The sequence below is a fragment of the Eptatretus burgeri genome, chromosome 5 (assembly GCF_056783735.1).
Source record: "Eptatretus burgeri isolate ZD-2024b chromosome 5, Ebu_testis_v1, whole genome shotgun sequence".
Classification (NCBI taxonomy): Eukaryota; Metazoa; Chordata; class Myxini; order Myxiniformes; family Myxinidae; genus Eptatretus; species Eptatretus burgeri.
Window position 1 is genome coordinate 24694296 of NC_140965.1, and position 26160 is coordinate 24720455.

The 26160-nt window shown below is 44.4% G+C and overlaps 1 protein-coding gene across 1 annotated transcript in view; it reads right to left on the bottom strand.

Moving 5' to 3' along the window:
- Nucleotides 1-26160, bottom strand: part of SSRP1 (structure specific recognition protein 1) — a 105048-nt gene that overhangs the window by 61593 nt on the left and 17295 nt on the right. The window contains exons 4-6 of the mRNA XM_085881131.1: nt 15602-15792; nt 11688-11918; nt 11429-11532 (exon numbers count right to left, since the gene is read on the bottom strand). Coding sequence (XP_085737257.1) covers nt 11429-11532; nt 11688-11918; nt 15602-15792 — 526 coding nt within the window. The remainder of the gene's footprint in view (nt 1-11428; nt 11533-11687; nt 11919-15601; nt 15793-26160) is intronic.

Below are 26160 nucleotides of genomic sequence, written 5' to 3' on the forward strand. Positions count from 1 at the left end.
GTATGCTGACGTATGAAAAATTTGTCTAAAACGCTTTTTTATGGGTAAGTTATGGGTAAGTTTTGTATACGTTAAGAGCACGCTGAAGCACGCTGGCATATGTCGTAGTACGCCGAACTCGTCGACAAATTTTAACATGCTCAAAAATTTGATGATGCTCAAAACATGCTCAACATGCCAGCGTATGACTCACACAATCCGTATACGCTGACCATAAGTTGTAGGCACGTTATGCGATCGTTGACACACGTCACTTGTAAGTTACTCATAAGTCGAAACACGTCGAGGTAATGTTTAGCATACCCGAAACTTATTTCTAACCAATGAGTAACGTGTTGTCGGCACGTTACTTGTAAGTTACTCATAAGTCGAAACACGTCGAGGTAATGTTTAGCATCAGTGTTCCAGACTCCATGGTTTTTGTTTTTTTTTTTTTCTTCGGCATGACGGTGATGTTGACACTTCGATTTCTCGTGCGGTTATAACATAATTTAATTAATAGGCTGCCGCTCAAAAATAAGCCTGGTGTTGGCGCAGTGGTTAGGGCAGTGGCTTGGGACCCAAGAGGTCCTGAGTTCAAGCCCCGTTGGGACATTGAATTAATATATGTATGTATATGTATATATATATATATATGTATATATATAATGTGTATATGTATATATATATAATTAATAGGCTGCCGCTCAAAAATAAGCCTGGTGTTGGCGCAGTGGTTAGGGCAGTGGCTTGGGACCCAAGAGGTCCTGAGTTCAAGCCCCGTTGGGACATTGAATTAATATATGTATGTATATGTATATATATATATATATATGTATATATATAATGTGTATATGTATATATATATATATATATATATATATATATATATATATATATATATATATATATATATGTATATATATAAATATATATAAACCAAGTCGAAAACACCAGGGGGTTGACTCAGCCTGCCATCCTTCCGAGGTCGGCGAAATGAGCACCAGTTGTACTGGGCCCGGTGTATGCCCCGGTTAGAATAGGTGTACCATATCCCTGTGTGTCGTAAGAGGCGACCAGGGTTGCGTCCAGGAAGGGCATCCGCGTAAAACCTATGCCAAATCATTATGCGGACAACAAAACGAATTTCCATACCGGATCGGGTCGAGGCCCGGGTTACCAACGACCGCCACCGGTACCGGTGGTCAGCAGGGTACCAGTGGAAATTGTGCTACTGCTGGGCGAAGGAGGAGAAGGAGACGGGGAAGGCGAGTCCGGAGGCAGTGGGAGAGGGGGAAGGGTAGAAGTGTGGAGGTGAGAGTTGGAACTCTGAATGTTGGGACGATGACTGGCAAAGGGCGAGAGTTGGCTGATATGATGGAGAGAAGAAAAGTGGACATACTGTGTGTACAAGAGACCAAGTGGATGGGGAGTAAGGCGAGGAGCATTGGAGGTGGTTTCAAACTGTTCTACCATGGTGTGGATGGGAGGAGAAATGGTGTCGGGATAATCCTGAAGGAAGATCATGTCAAGAGGGTATTGGAGGTGAGGAGTGGTGTCTGACCGAGTGATGAGTGTGAAGTTGGAAATTGAAGGGGTGATGATGAATGTCATCAGTGCATATGCCCCACATATGGGGTGTGAGATGGAATATAAAGAAGATTTCTGGAGTGAGTTAGATGAAGTGGTGGAGAGTGTATCCAAGGATGAAAGAGTGGTGATTGGAGCAGATTTCAATGGACATGTTGGGGAAGGGAATAAAGAGGATGAGGAGGTGATGGGGAGGTATGGTCTCAACAAGAGAAATGTGGAAGGGCAAATGGTGGTAGAGTTTGCAAAAAGAATGGAAATGGCAGTGGTAAACACGTATTTCAAGAAGAAGGAGGAACACAGGGTGACATACAAGAGTGGAGGAAAGTGCACACAGGTGGATTACATCTTAAGTAGGGAGATGCAACCTGAAAGAGATTAGTGACTGTAAGGTTGTGGTAGGGGAGAGTGTAGCTCGACAGCATCGATTGGTGGTCTGTAGGATGACTTTAGAGGTGAGATTGAGGAAGAGAGTGAGGGCTGAACCAAGGACCAGATGGTGGAAGCTGAAGGAGGAAGACTGTTGCGTGAAATTTAGGGAGGAGGTGAGACAGGCGTTGGATGGTGGTAAAGATGGGTGGGATGATTGGGCAACGACAGCAGAAGTTGTGAGGGGAGATAGCTAGGAAGGTACTTGGTGTGACATCTGGACAGAGGAAGGAAGATAAGGAGACTTGGTGGTGGAATGAGGAAGTACAGGAAAGTATAAGGAAGAAGGGGTTGGCGAAAAAGAAGTGGGGATAGTCAGAGAGATGAAGAAAGTCGGCAGGAGTACAAGGAGTGGCGCCGAAAAGCAAAAGAGAGGTGGCTAAGGCCAAGGAAAAGGCATATGACGAGCTGTATGAGAAGTTGGATACAAAAGAAGGGGAAAAGGATTTATACCGATTGGCAAGACAGAGGGACCGAGCTGGGAAGGATGTGCTGCAGGTTAGGGTGATAAAGGACGCAAATGGGAATGTGCTGACGAGCGAGGAGAGTGTGTTGAGAAGGTGGATGGAGTACTTTGAGGAGCTGATGAATGAAGAAAATGAGAGAGAGAGAAGGTTGGAAGAGGTGGAGATAGTGAATCTGGAAGTGGGGTGGATCAGTAAGGATGAAGTGGGGACTGCTATGAAGAAGATGAAAAGTGGAAAGGCGGTTGGCCCAGATGGTATACCAGTGAAGGCATGTAAGTGATTAGGAGAGATTGTAGTGGGTTGTTAACCAGATTGTTTAATAAAGTCTTGGAAAGTGAGAGGATGCCGGAGGAGTGGAGATTAAGTGTACTGGTTCCGATTTTCAAGAATAAGGGTGATGTGCAGAGCTGTGGAAATTACAGAGGGATAAAAGTTGTTAAGCCACACCATGAAGTTGTGGGAAAGAGTAGTGGAAGCTCGGTTGAGAGGAGAGGTGACGATTTGTGAGCAGCAATATGGGTTTATGCCAGGAAAGAGCACCACTGATGCGATGTTTGCTTTGAGAATGTTGATGGAGAAGTATAGGGAAGGCCAGAAAGAGTTACATTGTGTGTTTGTGGATTTAGAGAAAGCTTATGATAGGGTGCCAAGAGAGGAGTTGTGGTATTGTATGAGGAAGTCGGGAGTGTTGGAGAAGTATGTGAGGATCGTGCAAGATATGTATGAGGACAGTGTGACAGCGGTGAGGTGTGCGTGTAGGAATGACGGACCGGTTTAAGGTTAAAGTGGGATTGCACCAAGGATCGACTCTGAGCCCTTTCCTGTTTGCAATGGTGATGGACAGGTTGACGGACGAGATCAGACTGAGTTCTATGGACCATGATGTTCGCGGATGACATCATGATCTGTAGGGAGAGTAGGGAGCAGGCTGAATCGAGCCTTGAGAGGTGGAGGTACGCACTGGAGAGAAGGGGAATGTTAGTCAGTAGGGAGTAAGACGGAGTACATGTGCGTAAATGAGAGGGAGGGTGGTGGTATGGTGCAGTTGCAAGGAGTTGAGGTGGGGAAGGTGGATTGGTTTAAATACTTGGGATCAACTGTCCAAAGTAACGCAGAGCGTGGGAGAGAAGTGAAAAAGAGAGTGCAGGCAGGATGGAGTGGGTGGAGAAGAGTTGCAGGAGTGATTTGTGACAGAAGGGTAGCTGCAAGAGTGAAGGGAAAGTATACAAGACGGTAGTGAGACCAGCTATGTTGTATGGTTTGGAGGCGGTGGCGCTAACAAAAGACAGGAAGCAGAGCTGGAGGTGGCAGAGTTAAAGATGCTGCGATTCTCGTTGGGAGTGACGAGGATGGATAGGATAAGAAATGAGTGTATTAGAGGGACAGCGCAGGTAGGACGGTTTGGAGACAAAGTGAGAGAGGCGAGATTGAGATGGTTTGGACATGTGCACAGGAGGGAAACGGAGTATATCGGGAGAAGGATGTTGAAGATGGAGCCGCCAGGCAGGAGGAGAAGAGGAAGGCCAAAGAAGAGGTTCATGGATGCAGTGAGGGCGGACATGCGGGTGGTTGGAGTGTCAATGGAAGATGTGGAGGATAGAGCGAAATGGAGACAGTTGGTCCGCTGTGGCGACCCCTAACGGGAGCAAGCCGAAAGAGGAAGAAGAAGAAGAGGCTGCCGCTCAACGATATAAATCATAACCGCACCAGAAATCAGTGTCAACATCACAGTCATGCCGAAGAAAAAACAAAAACAAAAAAAACATGGAGTCTGGAACACTGACGGGTTCCTCCTGTGTGAACCCCATTTTCATATACCAATTCCCCTAAATGCTGCCAATACGCCATTATACGGTAGCTGTAAGTTTGTAACACGTTCAGTAACTTCTGTGTTCGTCCGGAAGACGTCAAATACATCTACATACGTCAATATGCGTTGGAGATACATTACTCATAGGGTTCAAAGCACATTACTCATAGGTTAGAAATAAGTTTCGGGTACGCTAAACATTACCTCGACGCGTTTCGACTTATGAGTAACTTACAAGTAACGTGTGTCGACGTGTGTCAACGATCGCATAACGTGCCTACAACTTATGGCCAGCGTATGCGGAACGTGCGAGTCATATGCTGGCATCTGTCGAAAAATTTTGAGCATGCTTAAAATTTGGCGACGTGCTCGGCGTACTACGACGTATGCCAGCATGCTTCAGCGTGCTCTTAACGTATACAAAACTTACCCATAACGTATTCGACGTGTGCCAGCGCCTTGACACTTCGATGTCTAGTGCGGTTATGATTTGAATCGTCGAGCGGCAGCCTTTTAATAGGCTACGCCACGTGATCGTCGACAATACGCTGCCGAGTGCTATGCATACGTTAGACTATGGTTGGGCATAGGTTGTGAACGCCAACAACACGCTAAGCATTTGTTGGTACAAGTTATCGAAACGTTCTGTGTACGTTAAAAATACGTTATGCATACGTCCAACTCGTTATGAATATGCCAAAAACTGAAAAAAAAACCCATCAATAGTTCAGCATACGCCAGCATTTTACATACACTTTGATACGTTGTCATACTTTGGCTAAAACGTCAAGGTGTGACAGCGGCTTTAGATCAGTTCAAAGTCACATTCAGTAATCAATGGAAAAGCCTCTGTTTGTGATTACAGCCTCCAAACGGTTTTTATACTTGCTCACAAGGTTTTTGCAGGTCTCTACAGAGATTTTGGCCCACTCCTCCTTCAAGAAGGTCTCCAGGTCTTTGAGGTTGGAAGGCTTCCTTGCCATCACTCCGGTCTTGAACTCCCTCCACAGATTCTCGATTGGGTTGAGGTCCGGACTTTGGCTTGGCCACTCTAGAACGTCTACATCATTATTCCAGAACCATTTCTTGACTGACTTGGCGGTGTGTTTTGGATCGTTGTCCTGCAGATACATCTAATGCTCCCCAAGGTGAAGTTTCTCTGCGGACTGTTTGATGTTTTCCTCAAGGATCTTGATGTACTGCTCCTTTTTCATGATGCCATCAACTTAGACGAGATTGTCGGGCCCACTGGCTCAGAAACATCCCCAAAGCATTATGCTCCCGCCTCCATGCTTGACGGTTGGGACTGTGTTCTTAGGGTTGTATACTTCACCTTTCTTTCGCCAAACAAAAGAAACATCTCTGTGCCCGAAAAGCTCCATTTTCGTCTCATCCGACCACAGAACTGAGGACCAAAAGCTTGGATCTTTGTCCAGGTGAGCTTTTGCAAAGGCTCGACGAGCCTTTCTGTGCCTGGGATGGAGTAGTGTAATCTTTCTTAGTTGGCGTCCATGGAGACCCTCCTTGTGCAACGTCTGCTGGAGTGTCTGCCTTGATATCTTGGTCCGAGACTCGCCAAGATTTTTCAAGAGAGCCTTAATCGTGATCCGTAGATTGTTGTTGGCCTCTCGCCATACTTTTCTTGCCAGACGAGGCGACACCTTTGGCTTCAGACCACGTCCTTCAATGTTTTTTTACAGTGTGGAACTCCTTGTACTTCCTAATTATGCTTTGTATGGTGGCAACTGGTACTCGGAACTGCTTTGAAATAGCTTTGTAGCCTTTCCCCTCCTTGTGAGCATTCACAATGCACAACAGAAGGTCCTCACTGACTTCTTTCTTCTTCGCCATGCTGACAATGACCTGAGAATGATTGCATGAGCTCCCCTTATTTTATAGTCTAAAAGCAGAGTGTTGTTCTATAACATTCCTCACTGTACATTCAATAGACCACATTTGTAATGCATTCAGATTGTATGCACACATCTTGGAATAATTGCATAACATAAAGAATCTTAGGAATATCAAAAGCATGTGCATCATCACAAACATTGGCCTCAATTCTGAGACATGGTATGGGGTATGAATAATTTTGGACAGGCATAAAAACAGAAATCTTTTTCTATAACAATATTTCTATTGTTATGCTAATATCAATAACATTTCTATTGTTATGCTAATAATGTTGAGCCAATATATATGTGGATTTGTACATGCTAACTAAATGTCCTTGGGTGAAGTGAAAGTTCCACTACTCCAGCTTGAGGTATGAGATAAATGCAAAACTCAGACTTTTCATAGGGTATGAATAATTTTGGGCTTCACTGTATATATATTGTTGTGGTTGAGGAAATTCGCAAACCACCATTCAGGTCCCGTAGGTGAGATATCTCTGTAAGTACATGTGTAGTTAGCCCCAAACCCGTTGTTTAGAGGGAATAAATGCGATTCATTCGGGCTGCGACCCTTTAAGATAGCCGTTTTTCTGTTCTATCTTTATTTTGAGCCAACCACGTCTCAACCGCCATCACACAACAACCACCAACCGCAACGCCGCTTCACAACAACAACAACGCCAACAGCCACATCCTTTACCTTCACAGCACACCATCCCGCAACCATCGCATCACCGTCATTCCAAGCGTCACCGTGGCCAGGGACCGCCACTTTAGACCCTCCACCACCTTCGCCTCTCCTTCTGCGGCCATTCCCGCACCGCTTGTGGGCACCGAGCGTCAGGCTGTCCTGGACTCGTACAGGGCGCGCGCTGAGCAGCGGGTGCAAAAAGCGGCCTTTCCGAGGAGAAGTCGGATCAGGAATGATACACGCCCACTTCTGATCCGTCCTATCAGCAAGCGCGGGGCGATTTGGCCCCGCCTCCAGGCGCGTCGGAGTAGAATCGATATATGCAAATTCGAGGATCAGGGGAGGTTCACGCCCACTTTTCCTCCGTCCAATGGGCGAGCGTGGCTCCGCCCCCGAGCTCATCCTGATCCGGAAATTTGCATATGGGTTCTCCTGCCGTACTATAAAGCGCCGAGCGCGGGGCAAATTGAGAGTTTTGGGCTCGGGCGAGTTGGAGAGGTGTGGCGGCACCGTCTCTAAAGTAAAACTGTGTAAGTGTTGCCGTGTGCTCGCGTAGTCGGTAGTAGATCTGCATTATTGTGTTTCTTTTGTTGCATAATTGTTGTAATTGTATATGTGTGCTTTCCGTGTGCCGCGGAATAAATGTGCCTCATGTTGAACTGTTTTTCCCAGTTCGCTTCGTCTTTTCTTTAATTGAATCTCCATATTACTTCACGTAAAGGGTTGGTAGCGGGCTTAATACGCCCGATAATTAATCGGAACCGCCGAGGTCGACGATATAACACCGCTCGGTTATCCCGATAGTACGGAACAGGTCGCTTCAGTGGCCCGTGTCCGGGGTCGACCTGCGGCGAGGTGCGATCGCCCGGTCCACCCTCCGTGTGAGTACTTAGGTAGGTCAAATTTGGCGAACAACCCTATCCCACGCGGGGGGCCAATTGGCACGATCGTGGTGAGGCCGAAAGGCCCACCCGTAAACTAGTTCTCGGCGTTAGTCCGAGAGGGTCATGACAGAATTGTCCGTCCGGTGGGCGACGTGCCACGATTCGAGTTACGTGGCCGATCGCACGCCGGCGGGCGCGAATTCGCAACAATATATATAGCTCTGGAAAAAATTAAGAGACCACTGCAAAATTATCAGTTTTTCTGGTTTTACTATCTATAGGTATGTGTTTGAGTAAAATGACCATTTTTGTTATATTCTATAAACCACTGAAATTTCTCCCAAATTCTGAATAAAAATAGTCATTTGGAGCATTTATTTGCAGAAAATGACAACTGGTCAAAATAACAACAATTCAGTGTTTTCAGACCTCAAATAATACAAACAAAACAAGTTCATATTCATTTTTAAACAACACAATACTAATGTTTTAACTCAGGAAGAGTTCAGAAATCAATCTTTTGTGGAATAACCCTGATTTTCAATCACAGCTTTCATGCGTCTTGGCATGCTCTCCACCAGTCTTTCACATTGTTGTTGGGTGACTTTATGCCACTCCTGGCGCAAAAATTCAAGCAGCTCGGCTTTGTTTAATGGCTTGTGACCATCCATCTTCCTCTTCATCACATTCCAGAGGTTTTCAATGGGGTTCAGGTCTGGAGATTGGGCTAGCCATGACAGGGTCTTGATCTGATAGTCCTCCATCCACACCTTGATTGACATGGCTGTGTGGCATGGAGCATTGCCTTGCTGGAAAAACCAATCCTCAGAGTTGGGGAACATTGTCAGAGCAGAAGGAAGCAAGTGTTCTTCCAGGACAACCTTGTACGTGGCTTGATTAATGAGTCCTTCACAAAGACAAATCTGCCCGATTTCAGCCTTGCTGAAGCACCCCCAGATCATCACCGATCCTCCACCAAATTTCACAGTGGGTGCGAGACACTGTGGTTTGTCGGCCTCTACAGGTCACAGTCTAACCATTAGACAACCAGGTGTTGGGCAAAGCTGAAAATTGGACTCATCAGAGAAGATGACCTTACTCCAGTCCTCTACGGTCCAATCCTTATGGTCTTTTGCAAACCTCAGCCTGGCTCTTCTTTGCTTCTCATTGATGAAGGGCTTTTTTTCCAGCTTTGCACGACTTCAGCCCTGCCCCTAGGAGCCCGTTTCGAACCATCCTTGCCGTGCACTTCACCCCAGCTGCCGATTGCCATTATTTTTGTAGGTCACTTGATGTCATTTTACGGTTGTTGAGTGACATTTGAATGAGTTGGCAGTCATCCCAGTCAGTGGAAAGTCGTTTTCGCCCTCTGCCAGTCTGTAGCTTTGTTGTCCCCAATGTCTGTTGCTTGACCTAGTTCTTATGAACCACCGTCTTTGAAATTTTAAGGATGGAAGCAACGTTACGCTCACTGTATCCCTCTGCCAGTAAAGCCAGAATTGAACCCTTCTTTTTCTCACTCCAAACTTTTCTTTTCAACTCTTTTGGCATGGTCAATAGTTATTTTTTGATTCCAATTACCTTTGAGGTAATACGAGCACTGTTTTTGCTATCCAGCTGGTTCAATTGCAAGAGGATAGTGATGACCACAGCAGTGGTTTTTATACTTTTCCTTGTTTAATAAGATTCGGTTCAGGTGATCACCTAATCAGTACCTCACAAAGTAGAATGAGGTGTGCCTGTGTTGGAATTCAACAGACACTGGAATGGAATGGCTGCCATACATGTTGAGATGCTGATTTAATTTTTTTTTGCAGTGGTCTCTTATTTTTTTTTCCAGAGCTGTATGGATATATATATATATATATATATATATATATATATATATATATATATATATATATATATATATATATATATATATATATATATATATATATATATACACCGTCGTGCCCCCAGAATCTGAACGCCCCATTGTTTGAACAAATTGGAATCCGAACAATTTTTTCGAGAAAAATTTGCCCTAAACACCGAACACATTTTCGAAAACCGAACACAACGTGGCGTTCATGTTTGTTCACGTGTCTCCCCCACCTGTTCGACCCGCATCTTCGCGCTTTGTTCATTCAGTTCGCCGGTGGAAGTACTCGTGAAAGCATCTCATGTGTCGATCGCTACTTTACCTCGTGTTTTCACCTTGATTTGTGCTGTTATTTTTTTCTTCAATTATCACCCTTGTGCATTCACCATGGCAACCAAGAAGAGCAGTGAAGCAAATAGGAGTAAGAGTTAGTCCGTGAGAATGACAATCGAGTTGAAGAAAGAACTTATCGCTAAGCATGAGAGCGGTACGCTTTTGTCTGATCTCGCTGCCATGTTCGAGCTGCCGAAATCGACCGTGTGTAGGATTCTGAAAAATAAAGAAGCGATAAAAGCACGAAAACCCATCGTGAAGCGAACTCATTCAATGAACCCTCTGACGAATCGGCTTTAACAAACTCAACGTTTTTTTTCGCGAGCATGGTAGTGACATCATGCTGCGTCACCCAATCGCTTCACCTCTTGATTATCTCCGTGGAACCATGCGGTGAAAACGGCACGGTTGTGTCTCCACAGAGTGTACTGGGATACGAAACACCATTTGGTGCTTCATGGTTAATTACATACCTCCACCAGGCTGAACAGTTTACGTTTTAGATCCCAATGGCCACTGATAGGCCGGAGCTGCATCCAGATCTGATGGAAGAAGCGACAACGCTCCTGCTCATCCCCCAGGCTTGGAAGAAGATTCATGACTCAGAAAAGGTCATTTACTCATCTTATTATTTTACCTTAAACATGGGTAACTTCAGTTGAAAGCATCTTGAAAGTGAGTTTTCTTGGGGTCCAGGAACAGATTAATTCACTTTCCATTATTTCTTATTTGGAAAATAGTTTTGGAATCAGAACTAAATTCGGATTCTGGAGGCACCACTGTATGTATATATGTACGTATATGTATATGTATATATATATATATATATATATATATATATATATATATATATATATATATATATATATATATATATATATCTACATATATACATACATATATATATATATATATATATATATATATATATATATATATATATATATATATATATATATATATATATATATATATATATATATATATATATATACATATATACACATATATATATATATATAACTACCGAAACACATGACATCAATTTTTTCCCCCCATACAATTTAGCCCTCAGATGGCTCTCAAATTTTCATACTGATGCGATAAAGCATTTGACGTATGCAATTATGTCACCAATTTTATTTTTTTAATGACTTATTTCCCATGAGGAGCTCTTGACATGTGCTAAGTTTAAATTTTTTTCCATGGAGCGGTTTCAGAAATAGAGGTCCAAAGCTTTTCCTTTTTTTCCCCAACATGGCTGCCACACCACGTGACCTATCATGTCATCAATATAATTTGAACATTTTACATGAGTAGCCACACCTATGGTGAAAAAAAACCCTATGGTGAAAACAATCGGATAAGCAGTTGCAGAGAAAACAGAAAATTAGCATGGACGGACATACAGACAATCAAAAAACATGCCTCTGGCAACTTCATCGGCGGAGGAATAAAAAGGAAAGAACCTAAAAAGAAAACTCACTCTGGCATGCTGAGTGAAATGGTATCAACTTCATCTTTAGCAAACAGCAAGATGAGGAAGTGATAACGAGTCTGTCCCTGTTTGATTGGAGGGTCAAGACTCACCTTGAACAAGAAAGAAAAGGGAGTCATCAAGCCCAGTTTTTTGGGGTTTTGTTTTTAAACTTTGTTCTTCCCTTCTCCTCCTCGATACTATTACACCAATAGTGATGGCCTTAACATTCACTGTGAATTACCCTTTCTACGACATGATAACTTACCACAAAAAACATCTGACGATGGTCTTTGTGAGGCAGCAGGAAAAGACGCAGGACGGTAGTGTAAGGGATCTTGTAGTCAAAAGTCTTGCCGTGCAGGTGCAAGAAGGAGGGGTAAAGGCGAATGTCATAGCGACCGCGCGGCGTGAGGCACTGGAGTTCAGGGAACACGCAGAGAGCATCACCTGTTGCCTGGATCACATCTGCCTGGGACAGCACTGCTCGTGACATTGCCTTGGGGGACGGAATGGGAAGAGGGAGGAGGTTGTGGTCTTTTTTTAATCCTAAAGATTTTGTGACTTTTGCAAAACAAAAATTATAAACACACACACACACACACACACACACACACACACACACACACACACACACACACACACACACACACACACACGTTCCCCATTGTCTCGGGTTGCTCACCTGCATTTGATTTCTCATTCACGAATGATTTCCGACGGTTCTGTGATTTTTTTTTTCATTGCATACTAGTTTCGATGTCCGTCGGCACACAAAATTATCGTGCTTCCCCATTATGTTGGGTCACACTCCTACATTTTTTTTCATTTATGTCTATGTCAGGTCCGGATCTTTAATATCAGTCAGTGGTTAGAAAGAGTTTCATATACACACACACACACACACACACACACACACACACACACACACACACACACACACACACACACACACACACACACACACACACACACACACACACACACACACACACACACACGAGGTGTGTTCAAAAAGTATCGTGCCTTAATTACCTTAATTAATTAAAAAAGTACCTTCATTTTTCGTGCGTAAACAAATGAAACTAGGGAGGCGTGGTTTGGTGCACGTATGTAGGCAATCCTAATCCGTATGCGTGAATATTTTCCCGTCTGCAGAAGCCGTCAGACCGCCGATGAGTGAGGAAGTGCAAGTGAGCGCCGTCAGATTTTCGTTTTTGACAAAATGACGGAAAAACTTGAACAACGCTACTGCATCAAATTTTGTGTAAAGCTTGGCGATTCCCAAGTGGAAACGATCCGCAGGATACAACAGGCCTTCAGGATCGAAGCAATGGGCACCACACAGATAAAAGAGTGGTACAACCGCTTCAAAGATGGTTGCACATCAGTGGAAAGTGAAGCACATTCTGGTAAGCCCTCAACATCCCGAAATGAGATCGTCATTGACCAAGTGAGAACCCTGCTGATGCAGGATCGTCGAATCACGATCAGAGAACTTGCGGACGAGGTGGGCATCAGCATTGGATCCGTTCATTCCATTGTGACTGAGGATTTGGGCTTAAGGAGAATCTCAGTGAAGTTCGTGCCAAAGCTGCCAACGATCGAGCAGAAGCAACTCCGTTTGGAGATCGCACAGGACATGCTGGAGACTGTGAACAGCGATCCCAACTTCAACACAGTGATCACTGGCGATGAGACCACAGTGATCCATCATTTTGTCAAAAACGAAAATCTGACGGCGCTCACTTACACTTCCTCACTCATCGGCGGTCTGTCGGCGACTGACAGCTTCTGCAGGCGGGAAAATATTCACGCATACGGATTAGGATCACCTACAAACGTGCACCAAACCACGCCTCCCGAGCTTCACGAAAAATTAAGGTTGGATACTTTTTGAACACACCTCGTATATCTTACATATATCCTCCAGAAATTATTCACACCTCTTGACTTTCACATTTTCTTTCACAGCCTGAATTAAAATTTTTGTCACCAATCTACACAAAATACCGCATAATGGCAAAATGAAAACACGTTTTTGGAAATTTATTGAACACGAAACACAAATATCTCATTTACATAAGTATTAAATCCCCCGAGTCAATACTTTGTAGAAGCGCCTTTGGTAGCAATTACAGCTTTGACTCTTCTTGGGTATGTCTGTCAGGTTTGCACATCTGGATTTGTGGATTTTCTCCCATTCTTCTTTGCAGATTTGCTCTAGCTCTGTCAAGTTAGATGGAAAGCGTCAGTGAACAGCAATCTTCAAGTCTTTCCACAGATTCTCAATGAGGTTTAAGTGTGGGCTTTGGCTGGGCCACTCAAGGACTTTCACATTCTTGTTCTGAGGCCATTCCAGTGTTGCTTTGGCTGTATGCTTGGGGTCATGGTCATGTTGGAACATAAATCTTCAGCACAGTCTGAGGTCTTTTGCACTCTGAAGCAGGTTCTCCACAATGATTTGTCTGCATTTGGCTCCATTCATTGTTCCCTCTATCCTCGCAAGTCTCTCAGTCCCTGCCACTGAAAAGCATCCCCAAAGCATGATGCTGCCACCACCCTGTTTCATGGTAGGGATGGTATTAGATGAATGATGAGCTGTGCTCAGTTTCCACCAGACGTAGCACTTTGTATTCAGGCCAAAGAAAGTTCAATTTACGTCTCATCAGAGCACAGAATCTTTTGCCTCCTGCTCAGTCTTTCAAGTGCCTTCTTGCAAACTCCAGGTGTACCGTCTTGTGCCTTTTTCTCAGGAGCGGCTTCCATCTGGCCATTCTCACATAAAGCAGAGATTTGTGAAGTGCTGCAGAGACTGTTGTCCTTTCGATAGGTTCTTCCATCTCAGGCAAGGAACTCTGTAGTTCTGTCAGAGTGATCATTGGGTTCTTGGTCAGTTCTCCGACCAAGGTTCTTATTTCCTGGTTGCTCTGTTTGGTTGGACGGCCAGCTTTAGGAATAGTCTGGGTAGTTCCATATTCTTTCCATTTCCTAATGATGGAGCTCACTGTGTTCTTGGGAACTTTCAACACTTTATAAATTGTTTAATAACCTTCCCCAGATCTACGCCTCCTCACAATTCTATCTCAGCGTTCTACAGACAGTTCCATGGTAGAGCCTCTGCTCCAACAGCTTGGTCAAAGGTGGTATCTCATATTAAAAGGTGCGTTTCTTTCAAAATTATGTCCAATCAATTGAATTGGCCACAGGTGGACTCCAATAAAGTTGTCGAGACATCTCAAGGATGAGCAAAGGAAATTGGATGTACCCGAGCTCAGTTTGGTGAGTCATAGCAAAGGTGTTCAATACTTGACTCAAGACATTTCAGCTTTTAATTTGTAAAAATTCCTAAAAATAAAAAACTAAAATTCCACTTTGACATTACAGATAAGTGACATTCTTTGCAGACGAGTGACAAGAATTTTTTTTAGTTTAATCAATTTTAAATTCAGGCTGTAACACACCAAAATTTGAAAAAAAACTCAAGGGGTGTGAACACTTTTTAAAGGCAGTGTGCGCACGGACGATTCTTTTTTTTTTTAATTCAATCAAACATTCACGTACTCTACAAAGCGTTGGTTTTGCCAAAGCATCTACTTTTGAAAGGGTTACAATCCTGGGTGGGTCACCCCTCCAACAAAGGATACTCTAATGAGTGTGCAGGAATTTGTATTTTGTTCAGGGTGCCGGCGATGACTCGCCTTCTCTTCACAAAGGACACCGTGGGATCTTCAACGTCCACGAAATAATGTTAACAGATGTGACGCCCAGTTTAACATTCATCCGAGGGACGGCACACACATTGACGAATCACCCTGCCCGTCAAACGCCGGGATGACGGTTTATAGCTGGGTCGGGATTCGAACCCAGACTCAACAGCTGAGAGGCGAGTATGCACACATCCAGTCCATCCTGTCAGGCCTTCCTTTTTCAATTGGCAATTAAATATTTTTAAGTTCACAATTTTTAGAGCCATGAAACCACATTTTAAAAAGACCCAACTGTCTCTAAAGGACAGAGGAAATAAAAAATGGCTTTTCAACTCTGAACAAGTTGCAGAATTTGGAGGCAAAATGTTGAAACTTGGCAATTAGCGGAAGTCGCATAAACAAGATAAATGATATGAAATATTGCAAGACACTACCAATGCGAAAGAGAGAGAGAGAGATCTGAGAGGATCACCTCCACTGGGTCGTTGGAAGAGTCCTGCCCAGGTGGGACGAAGAATCGGACTTCCAGTAAAGAAACGGCTGCATCATCGTTCTGGTGAAACTCCAGCATTACCTCGTTCTTCCCGGTCGTGCACTGGGACACGTTACCCAAGGGCACCTCAAATGCAGACTGATCTCCAATAGAAAAGGTCATCAGTTGTCCTGGGTCGAAGAAAATAGAGGAAAAGCAGTTGAAAGATTTGATGGGTTGGGATATTTTTAAACAGTGAAGCTGCTTCAATATTAGGGGATGTTCTTCCTTCCTTCCATCAAAAATGAATAAAAAGAAGCTTTCTAACCCACCGTGTTTAATTCTAAAGGATTTCGCTCGTTTCTCGGCTTTGCCCATTTCATATTAAAATGGCAAACTGAACTGCTTCCTTCAGACATGGGTGCGGTTTTTATATTCGTATAGATATGTCCTTTACAGACGTTACAGATTTGTTTCCAAATTGCTGTGCGTTTCGCTTTTACCATGGCAATATGAACTGATCCAGAACATTTTCTATTTCAAAATCAGTTTTTAAATTTAAACCACGTTTGCGAAAATATATATAAATTGAAAAAGACAATATATATTTTTTGAAAAGCCACTCATGTGTATTATTGATAACACATTTTTTGTGGGGTTTCTGAGGTTCTTGGAACCGTTACCACATGGAAATGCAGACATACAATACAGAACTAGATGTTAGCCGAATGGATGTTGAACTTTGGGAAGGCATCTGATGTTTTTTATTTATTTCAAAAGTTACGTTCGTACTGTTATAGCAGGTGGGTCGTCACAGTAACCTGGTGTGAATCCTGGCAAGCAGTGTCAAAGCAGCCATGGTGCCCAACTGATTCACTTATCTATCGCCACGATACCATGCTGGTGCACCACCGAGCCAGTGGAAATGCCACACAAATCGATGCCGTGCGCCCCATTCCAATTAACGGCCGCACGGATCAGGTAAGCACACAGCACAGTCATCTGTACACAGCACAGTGGATGCAAATCATCCGTACCAAATTATTCCGTTAATGGATATGCCAAATTACGACAGTGATCATGATCACCCGAAGTCATCCTGAGGCCAACTGGGTTTAACAGTGAAAGTCACATGGGACGGGAGAACAAAGTGAAGCAAACTAACAATTAATAGTGATAATAACCCCTTAACCCACTACTGAATACACGCCCACAAAACCAACAAACGAGAGATTCCGACAGTAACCTAAGCCTTGACGGGCCCAGTTATACCACATTAGAAAAACAGCGAGGGTTACACAAGACAGAAATACCCCGGCTGTGCCTGATGAAGGAACTGATGTGGAGCAATAACGCAGTCATGTTCTTGCACAGGGGAACGATCTCCATGTCTAGCCTGGCATGAGGCGAGAAGAGTGGGCGTGCCTGGCTGGGTTGGGCATGGCACAGCAGCTTGAGAAGACTTCACGCAGGTCTCCTCGAGGTCCGTTCTGGGCATCTGCCCCATCCCCATTGCTGCGTGTGCTTTTATAACATTCACTCCCACCACCGTGATGCACTTCTCCTCTCTCCTATTAGCCTGAGGACCGCTGCACTACACTCGACCAGTCACACGGATAGTCCTCCCCCATTTCTTGGGCAGGATGGATCGTGGCTTTCCTGCCAAAACTTATGCCTAAAGGCCTGGTGTTACCCCCAAAACGAACATAAAAGACAGATTACAAAGGTAAGAACATTGGAAAGGGGTTTGAATGGATGGTGGGGGAGGTGGTATGTGTGGGGAGGGGGGGGGGGTTAGACACGCACATAAGGAAGGGAAGACGAAGTCTGTCTCTACGTAAAAGCAGCAACACACACCTAAATCACAATGAAATTACTTCAGGCTTCCTCAATTATATTTACTGCAGGAAATAACTGAACTATTCTAGGCAATGTTAGCCCCGAGAAGTCATTTATACAACATTCGTTTTCTGCACCTTATGAGAGAAATCTCCCGACTCAAGAGGTGCCAACCCGGAGGATTTGTCCATGCTCTATCTATAATTCCAGCAATCTCTCTGTGTGTGTCTGTCTGTCTGTGTCTGCGACCGCTGTTTCTCGACGACCGCCGGTCTGATCTGATTGAAACTTGCCGGGGGGCGAGGGAGAGAGGGGGGGCGAGAGAGGGGTGGCGAGGGAGGGGGGGCGAGAGAGGGGGGCGAGAGAGGGGGGGCGAGAGGGGGGGGGCGAGAGAGGGGTGGCGAGAGAGGGGGGGCGAGAGAGGGTTGGCGAGAGAGGGTTGGCGAGAGAGGGTTGGCGAGAGAGGGTTGGCGAGAGAGGGTTGGCGAGAGAGGGTTGGCGAGAGAGGGTTGGCGAGAGAGGGTTGGCGAGAGAGGGTTGGCGAGAGAGGGTTGGCGAGAGAGGGTTGGCGAGAGAGGGTTGGCGAGAGAGGGTTGGCGAGAGAGGGTTGGCGAGAGAGGGTTGGCGAGAGAGGGTTGGCGAGAGAGGGTTGGCGAGAGAGGGAGACAGAGAGACAGGGAGACAGAGAGAGGGAGACAGGGAGACAGGGAGACAGGGAGACAGGGAGACAGGGAGACAGGGAGACACGGAGACAGGGAGACAGGGAGACAGGGAGACAGGGAGACAGGGAGACAGGGAGACAGGGAGACAGGGAGACAGGGAGACAGGAGACAGGGAGACACGGAGACAGGGAGACAGGGAGACAGGGAGACAGGGAGACAGGGAGAGAGAGAGAGAGAGACAGAGACAGGAGACAGAGAGACAGGGAGACAGAGAGACAGGGAGACACGGAGACAGAGAGACAGGGAGACAGGGAGACAGATAGACAGGGAGACACGGAGACAGGGAGACAGGGAGACAGGGAGACAGGGAGACAGGGAGACAGGGAGACAGGGAGACAGGGAGACAGGGAGACAGGGAGACAGGGAGACAGGGAGACAGGGAGACAGGGAGACAGGGAGACAGGGAGACAGGGAGACAGGGAGACAGGGAGACAGGGAGACAGGGAGACAGGGAGACAGGGAGACAGGGAGACAGGGAGACAGAGAGACAGAGAGACAGGGAGACAGGGAGACAGGGAGACAGGGAGACAGGGAGACAGGGAGACAGAGAGACAGAGAGACAGGGAGACAGAGAGACAGGGAGACAGCGAGACAGGGAGACAGAGAGACAGAGAGACAGAGAGACAGGGAGACAGGGAGACAGAGAGACAGGGAGACAACGAGGCAGCGAGACAGAGAGACAGGGAGACAGAGAGACAGGGAGACAGGGAGACAGAGAGACAGGGAGACAGAGAGACAGGGAGACAGAGAGACAGGGAGACAGAGAGACAGGGAGACAGAGAGACAGGGAGACAGAGAGACAGGGAGACAGAGAGACAGGGAGACAGAGAGACAGGGAGACAGAGAGACAGGGAGACAGAGAGACAGGGAGACAGAGAGACAGGGAGACAGAGAGACAGGGAGACAGAGAGACAGGGAGACAGAGAGACAGGGAGACAGAGAGACAGGGAGACAGAGAGACAGGGAGACAGAGAGACAGGGAGACAGAGAGACAGAGAGACAGGGAGACAGGGAGACAGGGAGACAGAGAGACAGAGAGACAGAGAGACAGAGAGACAGAGAGACAGGGAGACAGTTTCAACTTGCACCATCCGTCACCAACTCAATGAAAGGGGGTAGGAGACCCAGGAGGACCGCACTGCTGAGCGAGAGAGCGAGTAGTGCTCAGCTGGGATGGGAATCGAACTTCTGACCATCCAAACTCAAAGCAGACACTAACCACAACACCAGAGTCTGGTGACTTTTATTGATCACTTTCATTGAAGTTTTTCAGTTAATGAAACATCTTGCAATGATGAATCTCCTCTGACATTATTGTAAGCATTAAAAAAAAAAAAGTTATTTAAGGCTCATGGTAAAGCTTTTACATAAATGACATGTCGGACAAAACATGAGGATACATCAGTGTACTATTACACAAGTTACAAGAGCATTCGTCGACCATGACAATGATATAGAATACCAAGAAGGAACCTGATGAAGTAAAGAACAAAGATGGAGTCAGCAGGAGAAACCTGGACAGGATTCGGGTTTCAGCCGCTATTCCACAACCTTCAAACCCATCCAGGTGCAGCCAAGTGAGACTTACAGAAAAATTCTGCAAGAATTCACTTCTCCTTAGAGAGATAGAACACATTTTGGAATTTTAACATTGGATCTTATCCTCAAGCCAGGGGTACAGATGGGAATGCCAAAGAGGTTAACAATCAAACAACGTTCAGATTGGAACTTCTTCATTTCACTTTACATGGGTGAGGTTGAATTTACTCTACTGTACTCTACGTTTGATGGGCATCGTCGATGGACTCCAATCTTCAAGTCTCACCATATATGTTCAATTGGGTTCACGTCAGGACTTCGACTGGGCCACTCAAGAATATTTATTTTCTTCTTATTCAGCCACTCCAATGTGGCTTTAGTTTTGTGCTTCGGACCATTGTCCAGGACAAGTGCAATAATTTGTGCACGTTATGTATGAGACATTCAGAAAGTTTAACCCTCTGAAAAGCAATTAATATAGTCATTGATTTCAGTGATTTATGTTCAAATGTTGGGCATCTCCTGAAACAACTTGCCTTCGCTTCATGGAAAGCTAATCCAACTGAAGGCAATCTCAGTTCCTTCCACAAAGCTCCAAACAAGTGTGTGTCTACCTTCAGGAGAGCCAGAAAACAACATCTTTCTAATCTCAAACCTGTCTCCCTCCAAATCCTAGTGGCGTCGAGTTACCCTCGCCAAAGGAGAGGGTATTGCATTTGGGTCCGTTTGTTTGTTTGTCCGCACAGAACTTTCGTGTTTTTCTTCGCAATCGCTTGTCAGATTGAGACAAAAATTTCACCATTGGTGTGACTACGCATGTAGAATGTTGTAATGATAATGTCATACGTCACATGGTATGGCAGCCATATTGGAAAAACGGGAAAATTTTGGACATCTGTGTCTGGAACCGGACCAAGGAAAAAACTGAAACTTGGCACAGAGGAAGTACTCCTAATGTGGAATGAATGATTTTTTTTTGATGATGTCATAGGTGCCCTCGTTATGACATCATAATTGCATATGTAAAATGCCACATCCGATCAGGATGAAAAATGTCTTCTCGGGATACAATGGTCCACAGAAAAGGAAAAAAAAAAAAACATGACGTCATCGATCATGTGATTCGGCATCACTTAAAAAAAAGATAATTCAAAACCTTCAAAAATATTCTCTGAAATGGCTGAACAGATCGAGGCGAAACTTTACAAGTATGACCGCCTGTCCATGTGGAAGAAAGTTCACACATACGATGTCATTGGTCACATGGTTTGGCAGCCATATTGGATTTACCCTAAAACCTATACAAATAGTCTTCTCCAGAATGGCTGGACAAATCGAGGGGAACTTCACAAAAGTGTTCCCCAAACCATGGTTGTACAAGTGTGTTGAGGAATAATTGATAGGTAACATGGTTTGGCAGCTATATGGATTGAATTTTTAAAAAATGTTTTCTCTGGAACCACTTAATCGATGTTAAACTTCACATTTATGATATAGTAGAGATGGGAAATACATGTTTTAAATTTCAACTTGATCGGACACATGGTTTGGCAGCCATATTGGATTTACACTCATACGTATATTAAAAAAAAAATACACCACTCAAAAGAAGTCCTGGTGAGGGTCTGCAATCTCTGATTGCTCTTTTTCTTGCTAAGTCTGTTCCTGGTGTATGTTCCCCCGCCATCCCCTCCCTTTCTTCAAATGGCCGCAGAGCTGACACTGCACGTGTAAAGGTTGAATGTCTAAACTCCATGTTTGCTTCTAAATATTGCGACCCAAATCCATCGCTTTCTCTACCCACCTTACCCAGTCGCACCAGCTGTTCCTGGACTCGATGTCCTTTTCTCCTGACAAGGTGGAGAGTTTGCTGTCAAACCTTGACTCAGATTCTGCAACCGGTCCAGACGGCATCAGCCCACGTGTCCTAAAAACCTGCTCTGCAGCTCTTGCTCACCCTCTCTCTGTTCTATTCACCCTGTCATTTGCTCTAGGTCATCTGCCACCTGCTTGGAAATCAGCAAACATTAACGCACTGGATAAAAAAGGTGCAAAAACAGATCCCTGCAACTCCCGACCAATCAGCCTTTTCCCAATCATCAGCAAGGTTATGGAATCCATCATCGCTTCAGACATTAAATCCTTCCTCTTCTCCAATGGATTGATTTCCGATCATTAATTTGGTTTCAGACCAGGTCACTCTACCCTGGATATGCTGCTTCTACTCTCCCAACAATGGATGGAGATCCTCAATGCCAGACATGAAATCAGAGCCATCCACCGAGACATATCACATGCCTTCGATACAGTCTGGCACCCTGCCCTGCTCACCAAACTCTTCCTATGGTATCCAAGGTCATCTCCACTCATGGCTCGCCAACTTCCTCTCCTGTTGCAGCCAACGTGTGGCCCTTAATGGAGTTCTCTCATCCCCTCTTCCTGTCCAGGTTGGAGTTCCTCAAGGGAGTGTTCTGTGCCCTGTTCTTTTTCTGGTTTTCATCAATGATCTCTCAGACTCTCTTGAAAATCCTCTTTATATCTTTGCTGATGACTCCAACCTCTGCCATATCATGTCATCCCTCAGATCGGAAAGCAATAGCTTCTTCACTCTCTGCAGATCTGGATAAAATCACAAGATGGTCCAACACATGGAACATGTCTTTCAATCCTGACAAATCTCACACTCTCACTACACTGACACTGTCTGGAACCCCCCCTCCCCCATCGACTTTCTCAACAATCTTCTGGAAGTCTTTTCATTCAAGCTTCTGGGTCTCACTATCTGCCATGATCTTTTCTGGGAAAGCCACATTTCCAAACCTGGCCTCCAAAGCCATTCGCCAACTGGGCATCCTCCGTCATGCAAAGTCCTTCCTTGGCACACCTAAGCTCTTCACTACATACAAAGCTTTCATCCGCAGCCTGAGTGAGTACTGCTCTCCCCCTCTGGGCTGGTGTTCCTGCCTCTCACCTTTCTAGACTTCACGCTGTGGAAACCAAGACATTTTGGATCATTGGTATCTCCCGTGATGAGGTTGAGTCTTTGGGTCTCTCACTCTCTCACCATAGGCAGGTCGGTGGTCTGTCTTCTACCGTCTCCTCTCCAGTCTCGCCCCCCCTCCCCCTGCTCTGTCTGACTCATGCCCCCTTACCCCCATATTTCCACAGGGTGCTCAAAGTCTGCAAGCAACCCCCTTCTGGTAAAACTACCAAAATAAAGAATCACTGTTAATCACCTTCACCTTTTCATTCCTCTTTTTCACACCTTTGGAACAAACTCCCACACTCTCTTCAATCCCACTCTTCCCTCCAGGTCTTCAAAACAGTTGTTCACCACCATCTCTTATCTTCTCCCATCCAAAACCATGACCTTTTCTACCCCCGCTAATCCACCGCAAACCCACCTCCTTCAAATTCCATGCTTTCCTTCCTGAAAGTCCCTGCAGTGCAAGGACCTGAAAGTCCTTGGAGTGCAAGGACCGGAAAGTCCCTGCAGTGTCCATCTTGTTGACCCTGTGTATCCCACCCCATCCCTCGCCCTTCCACAGATCTCATGTCTCTGTTCCCCACAGTTTTTTCCTTCCCTCTCCCACGCCTCTTGTGTGTTAGCTCTCAGATCAGCCTTGACAATGTATACAAAAAAAATCTGCAAGTAGAATACCCACAATAATTTATATGTCATTCGTCCTTGGGATGATTATGTAATTCAAGAAAACATGGTGAGTTACGTATGGGACCACAAGAAACACGATTTTTCAAAGAAATACGTTCAAGTTCAAAGTATTTTATCATTCACCAGAATTTTCAGTTGGAGAAAGTTGAAACACTTGCGTAACTAATCACAAATTCTCTTACAGAAAAAAAATACACATTCATCAAGAGAGATGAATTAGTGTTAACGAAGGATGTGTTACGTATGGGACAAAAAAATCTCCATCGGCTTTACATGTGATGTATATATATATATATATATATATATATATATATATATATATATATATATATATATATATATATACACATTGTTGGTGTAAATTGCCTTTCATAACACAATCACCAGGCTTGAACATATTTTGACACAAAAATCCAACATTTAACTCTGACAACCTCATATCAGCAATTCATGTCGTAGGATATGAAACAAAATGATCATCTGATTATTAAGTATTAAAAAATGCAACACTATTTTAAATTGGAATCGTATTAACTATGGCTTGCAAGTACTTCTGAAGAAAATTAAATGTACAACTTTGTGGACATACACAAAAATGTACAATATGGAATGATTAAACCCGGACACGACACATCGGACAGATCTGTTTTAGTGTGTGTCCAAGAAATGAAAATAATCAAAAGAATTTGCATCGAGTAAGTTGTTGGAAATCAATTTATTTTTATGCTCTTAAAGATTTTTGTTTTGATGTGTACATTCAAGAGAAGTAATTATATGCAGATGTAAACATTTATCAACTGGACTGAAAATATCAAATCCGGCAACGTAGTTATAATATGGACTACTTCCATTTACACAAGGGAATAGAAGGTATTAATTTTGTGCAAAAGGGAAACGCATATACCAGTATGTTTCATAGAAAAACCAGAAACTTAGAAGTAATAATGACAAAACAAAATCTCATATCTTCTTCAAAAAGAGGTTACACCCCTCCTTGCGAATGGAATTATCCCATTTTGTTACCACTGCCACTAAAGGCCCGGTCACACCTTGACGTTTTAGCCAACGTATGCCGATTTTTGAATTTTTTTTCTAAAACGCTGGCACACGTTGAATACGTTATGGGTAAGTTTTGATAACATTGAGAGCACGCTGAAAAACACTGCCATACATCGTTGTACGCTGGCTTTAAAAACGTTGTACTTTTTGGTTGTCCTCAAATTTTTTCATGCTTGAAATTTCACGACGTATGCCGGCGTATGACTCACACGTTCCGCTACGCTGGCCACAAGTTGTATGCACGGTCTGCGATCGTTGACAGACGTCAACACATGCTACTTGTAAGTTAATCATAAGTTGAGACACGCCGAGGTAATGTTTAGCGTACCCGAACTTATTTCTAACCTATGATTAACGTGTTGTTGGGATGTTACGCGATCGTTGCCACACATCGACAGACGTTACTTTTAAGTTACTCATAGGCTCAAAGACGTCGGTATAATGGATCGTCCTTGCGTCAGCGTCCACGGCCACGGCCAGGACACTTATTTGCAGCATTCTTCAAACTTTTCTTCGGCATGACGAGGATGTTCACACTTCGATGTCTAGCTTGGCTATGATTCCAATTGTCCATCGGCAGCGTCTATTTAAAATAGTCGAGTTTGAGCGTTTTAACACGTTCAGAAGAAACGCTTCAAATTTCCAAATCCCAGCGTCAAAAAACAAAGGAGAGTGACAGCAATTTAAATCGTTCATTGTAAACAATGAAAATAGCTGAGTGGTACCGTTTAAAAGTCGTTGAGTGTAAAAAAAAATCCAATTGTTGAGCGCAAGCATCTACTTTCAATAGTGGAGATGCAGCCATTTAAATCGTTGAGTGGCAGCCTATGAATAGCAAACCCTACGTCACCGGCAAAGATAAACTTCCGCACGATATGGATAAGTTAGGCTATCGTTGGGCATAGTTTGTGAACGCCGGCTTCACGATAATTATTCGTTGGTATATCGTATCTATAAGTAATCAAAGCGCTCTATGCACATTATTAGTTCATTGTGTATTTGTCCAACCCGTTATGAATAGACCTAAATCGTAAAAACAAGCTAGAGCTCATTGTTGAAAAATCCCCATAAAAAATTAGCCGCGAAGAACTTCGAACAATGGTGAAAAGATGTCTCCTACCCGTGGACACGCAGATGCAAGGACGATCCATCATAACTCACACCCTCCCCCTCACACTCACCTACTACTGCCAACATGAACAAACTACTACTACTACTAATACTAATACTGATACTGATACTGATACTGTTACTGCTGACATGGACATCGACTCAAAAAGGACTCGAAAACACTTTTGGGTTCCCCTTTTATGAGCAGCATTTTTATATACCAATTCCCAAAACCGCTGGGAACACGTCTTTATATGGCAGTTGTAACCTAGAAACACGTTCATTTATTTTTTTTGTCGACCGGAAGACGTCATTGGAATACGTCTACATACGTCGATGTGTGTTGGGACTACGTAAATAATTGGTTCAAAGCACGTCAAACATAAGTTAGAAATAAGTTTCACGTAAAAAAGACATTACCGCGACATGTTTCGACTTATGAGTAGCTTATAAGTAGCCTTTGTGGACGTGTGTAAGCGCCTGCATATCGTGTGTACAACTTATCCCCATCGCATGCGGAACGTGTGTCATACGCCGAGTACATCGTAAAATTTTGAACATGTTTAAAATTTCTTGACATACTCTACTTACTACGACGTATGATAGCGTACTTTAGC